We start from the raw sequence: 18,263 nt of genomic DNA on the forward strand, positions 1-18,263 counted from the left end.
TTTCTAGTACAATTCCTTGCCAATACCTCCCCAAAGCCCCAGTCTACAGTACAGTATCAAAATAAAACCTTAAGCTCTTGAAGCCAAGCTGGTCTCCATCCAGACTGGCTTAAAGGTGTTGACCAGGTCAATAAAGCTTTTCTGCTGCAGGCTTTCCACCTTAAAAACAGGAACATTCACTGCACTACAAGTAATTTATTGTAAAAAAAAAAAGATTCTGTACTATGTATACCACACAGAAATGGTAACAATACCAGTTGTGTATATTGTCAATGTCATCATTGTCATGTTAACACCGTTATGCTAATTTTAAAATGTTATATATGTGTGTGTGTGTGTGTGTGTGTGTGTGTGTGTATTCCATCCCTTCCCAGATTAATATGCTATTATTACTAGCAGTTTTGCTGTATTGCCAAAAGTTTGTTTTCCCTTTTACTATTATTTTCTCCACTGTGCTGTGTCGTGTTGCATTCTGCTCTGCTCTGCTCTGCTCTGCTCTGCTGTGGTTTGTAGTAGGGTTTGTTTTTATAAAGGTATCATTATGTTAAGTCATGCTAGGCTGGAACTCAGAAGTCCTTTTTTTGATTCCTACTCAGGATCCAGAATACTGGGACTTTAGGCACAGCTGCCATGTTTAGCCATGTTTTCACGTCAAGAAGTGAACGAGTACTGGGTGTCTCTGTTTCTGTTACAGTCCCCCTCTCATGCTGATTGAGATGACAAAACTTTTCTCCTAGCTTTGTGAAAATCACCATCGACTCACCAATTTCTCTGTATAGAAAGAAGTCCCTTACTGCCAGAGCACAGTTTAACCTATTTAGCTGTTTAAATGAAATCTCCAACCAGTCCAGGGATCGGGCTAAGAGGAACGGGAGAGTAACAGGGATGTGACACTGTGCCCCTACCACAGAATCAGCAATTAGTATCATGTCCATTCTGAGGTTCAGGATGGAGTTTGGTTCCCAGCACCCACATTACGTAGCTCACAACAATGTGTAACTCTAGCTCCCAGGTACCTGACATTTCTGGCCTCTGAGTATATGCACTCATGTGTGCATACTCATATGCTGACATGCACACATCCACACATAATTAAAAACAACAAAATCTTTAAATAAAGAATAATCATCCCTGTTTAGCAAGTGCATAGCTCTGTCACCTTTATATTCAACTTCACTAACACAAGCTCCAAATGTGGACCCAAGTGCCTAATTAAAAGGTAGCCTTGAGATGTCAATAAAATTATGCACAAAGGAAATGTTCAAAAACACAGTACCAGCTTTGTTGAGTCAGATTGTTATATAAGTTTTTCTTCCTAATTCAAGTGTGGGGCAAATTTAAAGAGGAAGTCTACACACCTGTGCCACCATTGCCTCCATTCCTGAAACTGAGACACAATCACCAACAATCAAGACACTACACCATATTCAAAATTGCTGGCTGAAGAAATAATGACTCTTGTACTTCCTGTTCATTTCTGGGTAGTGACAGGGAAGGCGATTCCTAGGCCTCATCCCCAGCTCTCTTGTCAGTATGAAGGGTCATCCTTCATCCCCAGCCTCAGCCTGACAGCTTCGACAACCCCCCTCCCCCAGTGTACTACCATCTCATGATTGTGTCGATGATTTGTTAGCCTGTCTGTCTCCCCAAGCAGACAGTGTATGTCTAGATCTGTTATCTTTGGATTCTCAGCAATAAGTTTACTGAGGATGTCACCGGCAAGAAAACATTCAATGTATGAGCAAACAAATGACTATGTGGATCAATAAATGAAATATCTAGCTTAAGGAAAGTCAACCCACTCGCCAAGGTTCAACCTTCTCCCTGAGTTTACAGAGGTCATGTGATCAAACAGGCTTTGGACATTTGTCTACCAACTCCTTGCCACTGAAGAAACTTATATTTTAGTTTTAGTTTTTTATTTCATTCCACACCTTGCTGACTTGCACCAAATACCTCTGGGATGCTAAAAGTCATTTATCATGACAGGCAACATTAATTCAGTATTTTATCCATGGAACACTAGGGCTTCCAGGCTCTTTCTAGGCCTCTGTAACAACCTGTGGTGCCTTACCCTCCCCATTTCCTCTCACTTGCCTTTTGTTCTTACCTTCAAAGCTCCCAGCAAACAAGTAAATCCAGGTAATGGCGGGTATGCAGAGCAGAGTCAAAGAGGCAGCCAGGAATTTCCTTCTCCCTCTGCAGATTCCCAGCATCCTCTCAGAAGTGCCAATCTCTAATTCCAACGTGGTGTCTCTGGGCAGAGCAAGAAGTCCTCAGAATCCCTCATAATACCTTCTGGAAGGAAAAAACGAAGAAAAAGAGCTAAATCCCATTGTGATGAGCAAGCAGATGAAGTTAAACAGGAAAAAAAAAAAGAAATAAATATTCTATAGATCCTAAGAATAGACTCCCTGGCTCATGGATGACAAATGATGCTATACTCTTGTATATGTCAAAACTGAGACACTAAAATAAATGATGAGTTCTATATATCTTTCTGTCACACACAGAGAGAAAAGGAGAGAGAGCAACAGAGACACCTATCACACTTCTCATCATGAGAATAATGGACTAAACCTCTGAACAGTAAGTCATCCCAAATTAAATGCTTGCCATTACAAAAGTTGCTGTGGTGATGGCATCCCTTAAAAGAAACAGAACACTGACTATGAGAGAAGGTGGTACCAAGGGCTGGGGTATTGCTGGGATACTCCAGCTGTATTTTTTGTTTGGAGGAATGTAGGCTTTGGATTAGGAAAACAGTGAAATGCTTGAAACTGGGTTTAATGGGCCAAACTGGCAGAAGAAGGAAAGACAGTGATGCTGAGGGTGACTTGAACTGTGGGGGCCTAGTTCAAGAGGTTTCAAGGGAGGAGAATATTTGTACACGACGTAGCAACCATTCCTGTGATATTTTGGTAAAAAAAAAAAAAAAAAAGGTGTGTCTGTCTATGTGTGGTTTGTTTGTTTGTTTGCCTGAGGCTAACTTGAAAAGTTCTGGAGTAGTAGCTTTGGCAGAGATAAATTTCAGACAGCATCATATTGACTGTTGAGTGGTTATTACTGGCCATGCTTTGACAAATCTATAATGAAAATGAGCCAGCTGATCAAGGAAATATACAAGGTGTACAGTTTGAGGAGAAAAGGAACACCAAGAAAAAGCTTTTTTTTAAAAGGCTGCTACTAAATAGAATAAAGGAAGTGGTGACCTAAGGGTAACACCCCACTCAGCTAAGCTTCCAACTTGGGTAAAGAAATTAAAGAAAAGTTTAGAGTTTGATGTGGTGGCACAGGCCTTTAGTCCCAGCACTCAGGTGGCAGAGGCAGGCAGATCTCTGAGTTGGAGGCTAATCTGGTCTACATAGAAAGTTCTCCTCCTGACTTTAACTTATGTCAAGCTGACATAAACCTGGCCAGCACAATAACTGTGGCTTCAGGCAAGCAATGTGCCCTCAGACACATATTTCGTACTTAGTTTAGGATTCTTTAAATGTATCTTTTTAAAAACAGAAGTCTATATTACAGCTTATAGCATCTCCCCCTGCACAGAGTCCTTAGCCTAAATGCACACAATATGCCTAGAATAAACACTGAAACCTGGATAATCCTTGTGTTGTATAGGCCATTCAGGGCTATATCCCTCCAGATTAGTTTGCCTTGATCTTGCTCTCTAATCTAGTTCTCTGGCTATGTGGAACTGTACTCTTTTGCTTCAGAACCACTGTGATGTCTCAGGTCAACAGCAATAGTCTCCCTTGGCTTCCAACTAAGTTTCCCTTCACCTATTTCTCTTCAAATCTGTGGCTCAACCATATTCACTCTCAACTGAGAATTCCACCCATCGTGTCTCTGCCATATGAAAAGCAAAGCATAAGACTGTTCTGTACGTAACAAAAGCTTCCTAGCTTTCCCAAGGCACAGGAGTCTGGAGGTGTGCTTCAAGTGCTGACGTGCACCTGACGGCTACCCTGGCAAAGCCATTAGATATCCTGTACCCTCAGCAGGTTTGATGTAAGAGGCCACAGCAATTCCAAGTGCAGCTGAAAGGAGCTAGAGGGAACCAATGCAATAAAAAATATACACTGAATGGGAAATAATGTAAGAAAGACACTGAGGGATAAAAATTAAAATTGATTGGTTGTATTTTAACCACTTGTACAATCAAATTCAAAAGCTAGAAAGACATGAATGACTTCTTGCTCTGATATCTGTGAATCAGAGGAAATGAACAATATGTGTTGTGGGCTGTGCAGATGCCTTCTTGGTAGAGGGAAAATTACTAAAGTGGAAAAAAATGTTATTTCACCTGGAGAAGGGAAGTAGAAACCCCTCTGAATTCATCATTTGTATGTTATTACTCTCTATAAACCAACTGCACTCATTGTTTAAAAAGAAACTGCCCTGTGAAAAAATTTACACAGTTAAACTTACTCCACTTCCTTGCCACAAGGGACTAAAATGTGGTTTAAAGATAGCAAATGGAAAATTCTACAAAATAGTTGTGATGGTTTGTATATGTGTGACCTTGTTGGAGTAGTTATAGCCTTGTGGGTGTGGGCTTTTATACCCTTGTCCTAACTGTCTGGGAGCAAGTATTCTGCTGGCAGCCCTCAGATGAAGATATAGAACTCTCAGCTCTGCCTGCACTATGCCTGTCTGGATGCTGCCCTGCTCTTGTCTTGATGGTAATGGACTGAACCTCTGAACCTGTAAGCAGCCCCAATGAAAAGTTGTCCTTTACAGGACTTGCCTTGGTGATGGTGTCTGTTCACAGCAGTAAAACCCTAACTAAGACACTAGTTTATAACATGATATATATCAGTGATGTGACGAATTCCCATGCCATTCCACCATACTCCAAGATGTATATGAATGATCTGCTATCCTGAGTATCCAACCTGTATATGCTACCTGCTTGTTAGTCAACTAGCAAATGTCTCAGTTATTAGAGCAAGCAAGAGAGAATCTTAGCAATGAGGCCAGGAGACAAAAACTAGCTTAGTTCAGGCATCAAAACTTGTAAATGTAACTTTTATTCTCCTGGAGTAATTGCTACCTCCCTCAGTCTGCTAACTTGGGCCTAGTCCTGGAAGCTTCTAGCCTCCCTACAATTTTATCTAAACCTAGAATGTTTTCAGCCTCTGAAACTTACTGATGAATAAGCAGCTTACCACTTGCTAGTTCTTTCTGATCTCTGACTGGCTAGTTTAAAGCAGCAGTGTCAGGAACGTCCTTGCTGGAGGCCAGGAATGCCAGAACAGGTCTCAAGGTTCCTTATCTCTTATCTCCAAACTTCTGCCTGAATTCAAGATGAAAATAATGTAATTCCGTTCCGGGCATTAATCTGTTTTGGTGAACAGCTTTAGAACTGGATCTCTGGATATTCATGATGGAAATGGATTATGTCTATTCACCTATATCAACCCATATCCTATTGATTGTTGGACTCTCCAATTTTTATCTGGTACACTTAAAAAGAGCACTAGGGATAACAAGGGTCTACTGAAGCCCATTAAAGAAAAGCTATTCCTCTTGGTCAAAAGAGTAAAATCTACATCTGACCTTGGGTAGAATCATAACTTTCAGATTGTCCCCAAGATTAGCACAATTCACACTACTGTCTAATTCCTAAAGTTGTTAGTCTTGTTAGGGGTGGGGAGATAGATAGGAAGTTTTTTTATTGCTCTTACAGAGAACCTGATTTCAATTGCATGCATACACATTCAACCAGCTCTGAATTCAGCTCCAGGAGCTCCAGCACCCTATTCAGGACGCCTGCACTCACTTGTATATGAGCGTGTGCATGTACAAACACACACACACACACACACACACACACACACACAATTAGAAAATGCAAGAAATATTCTTTAAAAGTTAATCTAGTTGGGTCTATCAGTCATCTGGCCAAGGGATCACCCCTCGGAAAGACTGCCATGCTAAGAAGATAATCACCCCTTAAAAACAATGTAGTTTTCCTTCCCAGAAAGCCTTGGTGCAGTTACAAAGCCGAGCTCATACATCTCTGTTAAGTCAGCCTGCTTTCTGAGCTGTAATACAAAAGAACTTCATTTCTTTCTCTTTTCCCTTTTTGTATTTCTTTCCTAAGCGTGCTTTCCCTAACATGTTAGGCTTTTTCACCCTCTCTGAAGTTATCCATCTTTCATCTTGCAGCTGCCTGCTGACCTGTACTGATCAACATGGAGGCCTAAGTCAAAAAACATGACCCTGTCTCTTCCTCTTCTCCATAATCCTCGTCCTAGACATTCCTGAAATTCACAGCTTGCATGTCATGTTGTTAATTATATGATCCTCTAACTTTCTAGTGAGTCAGTTTTTAAATTTTCTTACTAAGGAGACAAGAATACAAGGAAGGGATCCTGATTTCCATGGTAACACAATGCTTTGTTCAAACCATACTTAAGTGGCAGGCTACTGCTCTGTCACGATGCTGTCACTCACCTTACATTATACAGGCATTGTATCATCTCACACCAAAAGAAAGGAAAGAGCCATATCCATAAAACTTTTATTATAATAGATGGTTATAGCTGTTCTGTCACTCTTAGTCATTGTTGTTCTTCTATTACTACACATTTTACAAATTACAAATCATCCTAGCTCTATGTGCAACGGGGAGGATAAACACAGGATTTGTGCTAAGGCATGCACACGTGTCCTGGAATGGATGGGCTACGGACAACCTGGGTGCACAGACAACTACATCTCAATATCTAACACTGGGAAATGATTCTTCCTGGGATGAGATAAGAACTTCTCTTGAAAAACCCACTCTTTCCTACATTCCTTGAAAAGAAGCAGCGGGTGAGGGGTAAAAATAAAATAGAGAAAATTATAATTGTATTATTTTTTTACCTCACCAGGTATATTCAAAACTTAGCATTTTAATATACAATAAATATGAATAACTTCCACAAATTGTTTTACATACTTTTCTTTACATCTCTTTGCTTACATCAATGGCGCATTTTCAGAGTTCAATAGCCATGGCTCACAGCCAGTGTGCTTCAGAATAGTGTTCAAAGATGTCCTAAGTCTTCATGTTAGAGTACTGAAGGAGGAAAGTGTAAGTACGGATCGCAGTGGAGTTGAAGCTGAGGATCCAGAAGGCTCTGTAATAATGTAAGCTAGATAAACAGCAGCAGTAAAAGTCAAAAGACTCAAACAGAAGTAGCTATGTGAGAGCTGAGGAAAGAAGAAATCACTGGACAAGTACGATATATATATATATGTACTGTTGACATACGTCCATGGTCCTAATTCAGAGATTTTTCTGACCCATCTATAAGACTCCACTTATACAGCAAGGCACTGGGACTCAAGGTCAATGCCCAGGTTTACAGAGGATGCAGTTTCCCTCTTCCCTCCCTTCCCAGATGCTGCCTGCCCTACTAGACTTCGCCACGCTAGCTCCCTTTTACACACATTGTTCTTGATTGGGATGTGGTCCTAACTCCTCCCTCAAAATGACATCAGGCATGATTTTAAGACAATTTTGATAGTTAGATTGGGAAAGAGAACCTAGTGAGTAGAGATCAGGGCTGCTTAAGAACACCTTACATGGCACAGTTCAGACAGACCCACGAGGAAAATTTTCATGAAAAACACAGACTGGACAGAAATGAACAGTCCTAGCCCAAGGTGTTACTACTTCAGGAAGATCCTTCCCCCTCATAGGGAGGATCAAAGGATGCTTCAGGTGAACACATGTACAGAAAGTTTGTTAGTTCCTCAGTTGTCTTTCCTCTAACATACCCTCAGTGGGCTAGTTTCCTCAGTTTGTACAGCCTGAATTGTGTTTACTGGGGCAAGAAGTATAACCTACCTGAGTTAGACAGCATGAATACTAACTCTGGTATAGAAATATATTTCAGTGACAACATAAGTTAAAGAGGCCCAAAGAAATAAAAATGACCATTTCTAATGTTAATCTCTTTCAACAGTGCATCACCAAACAGACCCCTAATGTAAACAGTCTCACCAAGCACAGGACCTTATCCCAGCATGAGACTGTAACTCCAGAAAAGGGGAGTTTTAGGAGTTTTTCTACATGTCTGTGTTACAATCAGTACCTAATCACAATCAAAGGCCCAGAAATGTTTTGGTTTTTATTCTTGTGACTTTTTTTTCATTCTGGAAGAGGATGATTGAAGCGGACAGGCCTCACATTTTCATTCTTCTTGAGCAATACCCAGAACCTTTGAACAAAGGTTGCCCCAAAGAAGAAACACTTAGCATCCCTGACAGTTGAAGGAGTTCCTGGTGTCTGATTGGCAGAGTCTCTAGTTGACTGAATTCCATGGCCTTTGGAAATATAATGATCTCCATGGGCTGATGTGTATAAAGAAAGTCACTAACTATTTCGTTTGTCACTCATCCGCATCCACACTGGGATGACATGCCTGCTCTGTGTTTTCCAGTCCAGTGCAGGGCCCGGACTGGAGATAAAGAGCTCAATACATTCGAAACCGAACTGTATTCTTTATGAGCTTTAAGAAAAAAAATGAAGAACAGATGCACAGACACAAGTCAGGGTAAGTAAAAGTTCAAAAGAAAACATCTTAGCAGCACCACAGAACAGCACAATTTCAGAAAGCAAAGACAAGGAGAAAGGTCCATGGTAAGGAAAACTACCAGGAAATCTCTAGGACTGGGGAGAGGATCTGTCTTCATTACAGACACGAAAGAGTTAAGAACGTTATGGGTATGTAGAAAAGGCTCTACACATGACAGTGGACCCGTGAGCACACAGAGGAACCAGAAGCATGGATCAGACATCACCTTATAAGGTTGGATTCTCCTGACCCCCTTTTATCAGCCAGGCCTCATTTTCTAGAGATCCCATAATCTTCCAAAGGGGTACCACACCAGCTGAGGGAAAGTCTCAAACAACCAGCTTATGGGAAGACATTTTAAATGAAAAGCATGGCAGATGCCATACATGATGTAAAAGATGAAGGAAATGTGATGATCAGAAGACACACTGCTAAAGGTGGCTTCTCCTTCATGATCATTCTCTTGCCTAATAGACATTCTCTATGATAAAGATCCAGTCCATTAGTGGCCAGTCCTGTGCTGAAGGACAGGGCCTCTTTAAGGCTGGACTCATCTTAAAGCAATAGCATTCTCCTGGCAAGTACTCCTGGCAAGTCCTTAGCAAGGGTTGAGTGATAACACCATAGGGTAGTTTTAATATGCAACCCCATGTCGCTCAGTATACCCAGCATGTTGCATAAGCATCCCCACTGGTTCCAAATATGATTCATTAGTTCAACAAAAGACCCCTCAATTATTTCATACTTCTCTATATTCTAATTTAATTCCAGTTCTCAAGATAAAACATACTGACCAAATGGAACTCAGAGAGGAAAAGTTTAATTGGCTTACAATTTAAAATCACAATCAATTACTGAGGGGAAATCAATGTAAGAACTCAAGAAGCCAATCACATCTACTCAAGAGTAGAAAGAAACAAATACACCCAAACTGCCTGCTTCTGCTGCTTTCACCCTTGCTCTTGTCCTTGAAACTTCAGGACCACCTGCCCACAGAAAGGTGTCATCCAGAATGAGCTCGTTCTTCTCACATCAATTAACAATCAAGGCAACCTCCCACAAACACGTCCACAAATAACTTGATCTGGGCAATCCGTCCTTTAGGCTCATTCCAGAGGATTCTAGGTTGCAGCAAGCTGACATTTAAAAGTAATCATTACATTCTCTCTCCATCCCTGGAAACCATCACTTTTGTTTTTGTCTCCATGGATTTATCAATTCTGAATATCTCATACGAGGGGCATCAGATAGCACATGACCTTTTGTGACTAGCTTCTTTTATACAGCACAATGGTTTTGCACACCCATCGATGTTTTAGCATGGACTAGCATAGCATTCTCTCTGACTATTCAAAAGTACGCCATGTGTATATATCACATTCTACTGTTCACTCAACTGTATGATTTCATGTTTGATACATTCCCACCTTTTGGTTAAAGTGAATAAAATGGCTATTGACATCTGCCTATAACCACTTCCTTAAAAAATTATGCCCTTTGTCAAAAATTATTAAAATCAAAAGCCCTTCACTCTAAAATGAAGTTGTCTTCATTGTTGCTGATGAATTACAAAGTTCTAGAAACTATTATATAAGGGAGGCAGCCAATGCTGGCTATGTGGCTAAATGCTTATTTTTATAAACAGAGTTAAGTCTTGATTAAATATTTGATGGTGTAAGATATATAAAATCATCCATACCTTTAAGAGTTGATTCATATTTTGATTTTGTAATTATCAACGCTAACAACATTTGTTTCAGAAATGCCACATAAAGAAACAAAAATAGGGGCTGGAGAAATGGCTCAGAGGTTAAGAGCACTGGCTGATCTTCAAAATGTCCTGAGTTCAATTTCCAGCAACCACATGGTGGCTCATAACCATCTATAATGAGATCTGGTGCCCTCTTCTGGCCTGCAGTCATATATGCTGGCAGAATGCTGTATACATAATAAATAAACATATCTTTTAAAAAAAACAAAAATATTTGTTTCAAATATATCACAAAAGTGTCAGATTTATATTTAGGGTCATTTCAGGAACCACTGCAAATTCTTTCCTACACTCAAATCAAAACTTCTTAAATTATTTTTTTAATGTGTGCAGGTGTTTTGCCTGCAGGTATGCATGTGAGCCATATATGTACAGTGCCCCTAGAAGCTATAATAATGTGTAAGATACTGTAGAACTGGAGTTACAAAGGTTCTGAGAAATCAGGTGGGTACTGGGAACTAAGTCTGGTCCTCTCCAAGAGCAGTAAATACTTGTGGAGCCAACTCTCCACCCAACCTTAAATAAGTTTTAATGAAATTCAGGTCAGCAATGCAAACAGTCACTTCAAAGAATCAATCACTCTAATATATTATAATATAAATATATACTAATTTGCCATTTACATGCAGAGAAATAAAAGAAGGAATATATTAAATGTCTTTCTTTCCTGTTTCTGTGTACGTATATGTTGTGTTTGTGTAGAGGGGTGCATGTGTGTGCATGCCTGCAGAAGTCAGAGGTTTACCTTAAAAAAATCATTTCTCAGATGTTGTCTACCTTGTTTATTCACACAGGATGTGGGACACTGGTCTGTTCAGGCAGCCTGGGCCCATTCGAGTATAAGTCTAGAACCCTGAAGCCCCAGTGGGTAATTTCTGCCTTCAAGGGACATAAGGTGTTCGGCTATAACTCCTGTGACTCTGGCTCATGTTTTAGTCCCAGCCCCCCACAATCGCCACAGCAGGTGAGGTGTGTAATATTGGTCAAGCCCTCTTACATGCAAATAAAGACTCTCAGCCCAAACGAATGAGAGGTAACTGCTGCGGAAATCTGAATGACCCCCAAAACTATATATACATCCTATCCAGGGAAGTAAAAGTGCACAAAAGATGTACTCCGCGGTCTAACTAAGCCTATTGTTCTAAGAGCTGTAACACTTGGGAAGAGGTCTGCTCTCCAGAAACACAGCCTGAAGCTGCGCCCCCACTCCTCACTGGCTACTCGGCCTCTCGTTGGTCCAACCCAACTCAACTCAGTGCAGGGCAGCACGGAGAAACAGAGCAGCCTGGAAGACATGGCAGAGACGGCCCCGTCCGTGCTCACTTCCCTTTGCTAGGGCTCTTGCACCAGGTCAGGCTGGAGATCTCCGTAGAAAGCCCCCCGCACTCAGGGCCACAGCTGGCGCCCAATACAGGGCAAATACTGGGAGAAGGTGAGCCCCCCACCTTTACAAAAAATCAATCTGTCTTTTCCTACTGTGTTTTCAGTCAGCGCCATCTTGAGGATTTGGAGAAACTAAAGGGGCAACTGAAGTCTCCTGGCCAGAGCTACTCTCTGTTGTTGGCCGAGTTGCCTGCTGTATTCCAGTGGAAAAGTCTTCCTGGCCAAAGAGTTCATTAAAACCCCATGGGGTATTTGCCTCGGCCCTGGTTTTGCCTGACCTGTTGGCGACATTCATCTTGAAATAAGGTTTCCCACTCCAAAAATATGGGGGTTTCTCACTAGCCTAGAACTGACTAAGTATTCCAGGCCCTATCATACCAAATAGAGACCTACCTATTTCTCCTCAGTCCTGGAATTATAGACATTTTTGCATAGATTCTGGGTGTTGAACTCAGCTGTCCTCATATTTTGCATGGCATAGATCTTACCAACTGAACTATCTCTCCAGACCCTTACAAGTCTTTGTTTTCTATTAGTGAACCCTTGTGCTTCTATGTCTATATGTGCTTCTAGGAAACTTTGTGTGTATGATAAAACACTCAGAGCACATAATAGTCTATAATCAGCCTGTACCATGGTGTTGTAAGAAGCATTCCTTAGTGCTTCAAGTGGAATGCTTAAACAACAGTTTATCTCAGCTCTAGAGGCTAGAACTTCAAGATCATGGTTTGAGCAAACCATTCCCGTTCAAAAGTGCTAGAGGAAGCCCTGCCCCAGGCCTGTGTTCAGCTGCTGGCAGTTTACTCACACCCATGTATTCAGGCCTATGACTCTAGCTCTAGACCAAAAGTTGAGACTAACCCAGTACCACTTCATTTAAGCAATTACATCTTTATATATACAATGTGAACATTGTATTCAACTGCTGAATTGAAAAATTCAGAATTATAATATAGAAAATAATATATTAGTATTGGATTCAATAAATACAGTCCTATTCTGAATAAAATACAATTCTTAGTCATATTGGGAGGGAAGTTCCTTTACCTGTACCATTATGTTGGTGGTTAGTTCTGATGCTTTGTATTCATTCGGCTCCCAAAAGCCATGCTTCTAGTTGCTGAGGGTCCTTGCCCCCAGCTGACTTTGAGTGGCAATAAAGAATTGCAATACAGTCAATGGCTGGACAAGGAGATGGAGGCAGGACATTTAGATTGTGTGGGCAAGAGACCAAGAAAGAGCAGACAGAATTGTCATGACAAGGGAGCAAGGAGAACAGACTTAAGGCTCACAAATATGGGATTCCAGAAAAGTGGCCCTAGAGGTCATTTCCTGGATTGGGTCTGGGGAAGCGGAGATGAAATATAGATTTTAAAAGATGTTAACTCAGGAATACTGGAGGAGAGTGTGTGATAGCTTTGGGAAGATTTAGAAGTATCCAACTATTGAGCTAATCAAGGCATATCAAAATTAGCTGGTGTGTGTGGGTGTGTGTGGGTGTGGGCGTGTGTGTGGGTGTGGGTGTGTGTATGTGTGTCTTTCATTTGGGAATCAAGAGCTCTTGGGCAGGTGTAGTGAACACGCCAGGAGCCAAAGTGGATTAACTAACTATTCACTACTACATACCAATAAAGCAGGAAAAACCCCATAAGAAAGAAAAGGAGAAAGGAAAGGGGAAGAGAGGTGAAGGAAGGGGTAGCAAGGGGAGGAAAGAAGAAAAGGAGATGGAGCTTTAAATTCCATGGAGTTTCCTGCTGGTGAAGGGCAGGGCTGACTTGGGCAACTAACGAGTGGACTCAGAAATATTACCCAAATCCCTCTAATATTCCAAAGGAAGAAGCAGCACAAGGCAGTCTGTAGGAGCTCTCGCCACCACCACACCCTGTGACCTGGCTAGACACTCATCTTCTTTAGGCCTTGGCATCCCAATTCGACAGGCAGCTATATAAATATATCTCTGGCACCCCAATCTGATCACTCGTTTTTCCCTTCCAGAAAGGATCCAGAGATATAAGCCCCTCCTCTGCAGAGCTGTGCATGATTTAGAGCAGTTACCGACTTTTCTCAGAGCTGAGCAAGCACTAGCCGCAACTTCTCCTCCTACCTTCAAAGTCAGAAATAAAGCCTCAATCCTGCTGGTTTCCAAAGAAACATCAATTTCTTCAGTAATATCTCACTCATGCCACACAGACAGACGAGGCCCAGTCAAGAGCCTCTTTAATAAGTGCTAGTTCATTAGTTATAGGACTGTGTGGAGAACCTAAGAGCTGGGATAATACACCAACCTGTCTCCATCATAATTTTGCTGACTTTAAAAATCAATAGAAGGTTTGGTTTCCACTAACTCTGTCTTCCTTTAGACGTTGTTTCATACTCCTGACCACTTGAAGAGAAGAGGATAAGGTAAACGGCTTCTTTTGCAGCATTTGCTTTTGAAATCGACAATTTTACACTGGAATGCTCTACAAACTCGTAAAGGCAAAGCAAGAAAGACAAAAGAGAATCAGAGACCCAGGTCCAAACAGTTACCGAGGGCACTGCTAGCCGAGATCACATGGGACAAGTCACTGAACAAATTTTACATGAACAAATTTCAAGGACTTAGCCCAGGGAGCCAAAATTCACCTCACAGAGCAATGGCATCCAAGTCTTTCCCATGTGCTAAACACTGGCCCAAGTGATTAGAATTACAGTGATCAGCAAAAACTGTCTCATTAGTCTTTAGAGACTCATGCCTAGAACCACTCCACTGTTTTACACAAATACACAGCATACCAAGAGAAGTAAATACACATAGTATATGCATTATTTACTGGCATACTCATAAAGAACACTGAAACTAAATATAGAAAGTAACATCAGCTGTGAGGGTAGGAGCAAGAAGACAAGTGATTTAAATTACCACTGACAGCAACTGGACATATTCATGAAACAGACTGAAGACCGCAAGATGATTACACCAGGTCTCAGAGTAAGCTGGATAACGGACTGCCTCCCATCCAAAGTGACTTATGTGGATGGGAAAACAGACTCACAAAGAAATGTCCTGACCAGTTTTCCAGAATGCAAATGAAATGAACCTAAAATCTAAGGTTTTGATTTCTTCGTTTGCTATTTCTGTCTCAGAAATAGCAAAATCAGCAAATTAACTCTGATTTTTAAAGATATTTCAGAGGGAATACATCTTTTTAAATATATTTTATTAATTCTTTGAGAATTTCATTCATTATATTTGAGAGCATTCATTCAAGATCAAAGGAAGAAAAAGTCTTCAAGAATCTTTTTCAGTCCATATTTGAGAAAAGGAGGAGGCCAGGGCGGCAAGAAGAGGGTAATATTAAAGCATATTTATATACACGGATGAAAATATAATGAAATCCATTTCCTTGAATAATCAGTATGCTAACATAGTGCCAAAGGATACTATAGAAAAAGCATTTAAAAATATTATAGTCAGAAAGCACAGAAATATGGCTCAGTCAAGAAAGCAGTTGCCATACAAGTATGAGGAGCTAAGTTTGATGCCAATACCATGGGAACAGGAGCCCAGCACGATATTGCATTTTCATGATTACAATGCTGGGGAAGCAGAGACAGGCAGATCCCTATGGCTCATTGACCAGTTACCTGAGCTGGAGTGGTAAGACCCAAAACTCAGTGAGAGATCTTTTCTTACAAAAAAGCAAACAAAAACAGTGATGGCTACAGAGGAACTTCTGAGATGGACTTCTGACCTCCAAACACATGCACACATAAGCTCTGTACAGATAAACCCATGTATAAACACATATATACACACACATACACAAAAAAAAGAGAAGAAATGAAAAACAAACCATAAAACTAGAGAAGAGGAAACAAGACTGTAAACTCAGGATATGATCTTTAGGACATACAGACATGCACACATAATATTTACATGCATGCAATGAACTTCATATATCCATAGAATATACAGTATATACTATATATAATATAGACAGCATCTGTATGCATAAAAATAAACATAACTACAAATCATTTTACTTTTAAGCATTTCTTTCAGGAATCAGAAAACAGATGCACACAGCATCAGACTATAAATGTAGTTGTTGAACGCAGATGAAGCATCCCAATCCAAACACTTAAAAATATGAATGTTGGTGTGATGACCTGCCTTTGTATCATGAAGAGAATTACCAGAATATACTATAAAACTTACCTGTAGGATATATGTATGTACAAAGCACCAGAATATAAATGTACTTCCTTACTTCCTCCTTAGATTTCCCTCACAATGAAGACCTCATTGTTTATATGCAAATATCCCAAAATCTCAAACCTGGTTCCAACTCCTTCAGACAAGATTGTGATTGGTCAATCTCTATCTGAAGATTAAGCCTACTGCCCTATGAAGCCAGCACTTTGAATTCTCTACAACAGTGATTTCTCCAGCATCTTAAAACATGCCTTGGATGACATGCTGACAGCCTAGACAATGGGTACCCAAGATATGAAGAAAAGAGTTTCTTAAGCTTCGACCTAATCAATCAGACAAAAAGAAGCAGACATCAACACCAGTGTGTTCAGTAATCACAGGGCCAACTCGATTAAAAGCCTGACATCTGTTCCTATCTGCAAATACCTTTAGGCCCATTTTCAAACAAAATGAGTTTGTGTGCCAGATGAGATCTCAATTTTCCAACTTCATTGCAGTTGATGAACATAAGAGTCACCTGGTGATTTCATAATCTGGCCCTGATGCTTGTCAAAGCCACTTAAAAAGAAAAAATGCCAGTTGTCAAAAGAAAGGAAATGTTAATCTAATTTGTGCACTACTTCCAAGCAAACAAAGAGTAAATATTTACAGGATGCCATAGAAAGTCCTCCTAACCAGTACAGGGTAAAGAAAGAAGTTAAACACTGAAGAGACTTTCCAAACTGTTTAAAATGTGCCCAGTTGGAAGCCACAGACACCAATACAGTGCCTGGAAACCAAGTCTTACTGCTGCATTATTATTTTTATTTTTTAATCTAGTACGTAGGAAAAAAATGCTTCTAAGTTATATAAGTCAGATTCATTAAGTAGTGAGATGATCTTCAGGGAGGCCCAGTATCTAGGAAGTCAGGGGAGCAGAGGTAGACTTCCATGTCCTAACAAGGCCCATGTTAGGAGATCACTAATCTGTATTTTTCCTTTTTACATTTCTTTTATGATGTAGGAGAACACTAAGACTCAGATCCAAATGTATTAATTGGGTGATAAAGTAGCCACAATATGATTCTCTCCCAATAACTCCCACTTACAGCTAGGGAAGTGATTTTCATTACTGTCCCTGAGGCCAAAGGGAAACTCTCTTTTGAAGAATTCATTAAATTTCCTTATGGTCCCAGCCCTTGGCCTTCCATCTCAGACTCTCCCCAGCAGGGAGAAGCTACCTGGGAGTGCTAATGAAAAGGTAGAGGTCTCTTTCCTTACTGCCTCAGAGGGAATCTGAGCATTGTATCCCTTCCAGATCTTTACCCCCTTTATCTGCTTAATTAACATTGCCCTCTGGGTCTCACCCAGCTCAATTGCCTCATCATGCAGGAAACCTCTTTCCAGTACCAAAGCCTCCTACAGCATAACTTGGCTTTTTCTAGAGGGTTATCCATCTGTCATCTGTTTTTGTTTCTATAGGGTGAACTCCAGCAGAAGAGGAGTTACACTGCCTTCCAATCAGATGAATAAAAGTAATATTTTAGTTTCCAAGGAAAAGAAACTACTGGTACCTTCTGCTAGATTTGAAAACAAGAATTATGGAAAGATCTTTAAAACTTCTAATTTACTGGTCAATGCAATCAATCCACTGGAAAAGCACCTTATTTATAATAGCCAGAAGCTGGAAACAACCCAGATGTCCCTCAACAGAGGAATGGATACAGAAATTGTGGTACATTTACACAATGGAGTACTACTCAGCTATTAAAAACAATGACTTCATGAAAGTCTTAGGGAAATGGATGGATCTGGAGAATATCATCTTGAGTGAGGTAACCCAATCACAAAAGAACACATATGGTATGCACTCTCTGATAAGTGGTTATTAAACCAGAAGTTCGGAATACAGGAAGAACAACCCACAAACCACAAGAAACTCAAGAAAAAGGAAGACCAAAATGTGGACATTTCATTCCTTCTTAAAAGGGGGAACAAAATGGAAGGAGTTGCATAGACTAACTATGGAGTAGAGACTGAAGGAAGGACAAGCCAGCCTGATATAGCTATCTCCTGAGAGGCTCTGACAGTACCTGACTAATACAGATGTAGAGGCTCACAGCCATCCATTGAACTGAGTACAGGGTCCCCAATGAAGGAGTCAGAGAAAGGACCAAAGGAGCTGAAGGCTTTGCAGCCCCCTAGGATGAACAACAATTATGAATTAACTAGTACCCTCAGAGTTCCTAGGGACTCAACCACCAACCAAGGACTATACATGGTGGGACTGATTGTTCTGGTAGCATGTGTATAGTCGAGGATTGCAAAATCAATCATCAATGGGAGGAGAGGT

The 18,263-nt window shown here is 40.6% G+C and overlaps 1 protein-coding gene across 11 annotated transcripts in view; it reads right to left on the reverse strand.

The window, feature by feature from the left end:
* The window catches only part of Large1 (LARGE xylosyl- and glucuronyltransferase 1), a 503,421-nt gene that overhangs the window by 360,821 nt on the left and 124,337 nt on the right, over positions 1-18,263 (reverse strand). For 10 of the 11 annotated variants that reach the window (XM_031340318.1, XM_031340326.1, XM_031340316.1 and 7 more), the window contains one exon: positions 2,111-2,298. In XM_031340318.1, the coding sequence (XP_031196178.1) occupies positions 2,111-2,216 (106 nt within the window). In that variant the 5' untranslated portion in view covers positions 2,217-2,298. Of the gene's footprint in view, positions 1-2,110; positions 2,299-5,174; positions 5,303-18,263 lie in introns of all 11 variants that reach the window. The other variant, XM_031340322.1, reaches the window with a different exon arrangement.

This window comes from Mastomys coucha, unplaced genomic scaffold (genome assembly GCF_008632895.1).
Source record: "Mastomys coucha isolate ucsf_1 unplaced genomic scaffold, UCSF_Mcou_1 pScaffold22, whole genome shotgun sequence".
Taxonomy (NCBI): domain Eukaryota; kingdom Metazoa; phylum Chordata; class Mammalia; order Rodentia; family Muridae; genus Mastomys; species Mastomys coucha.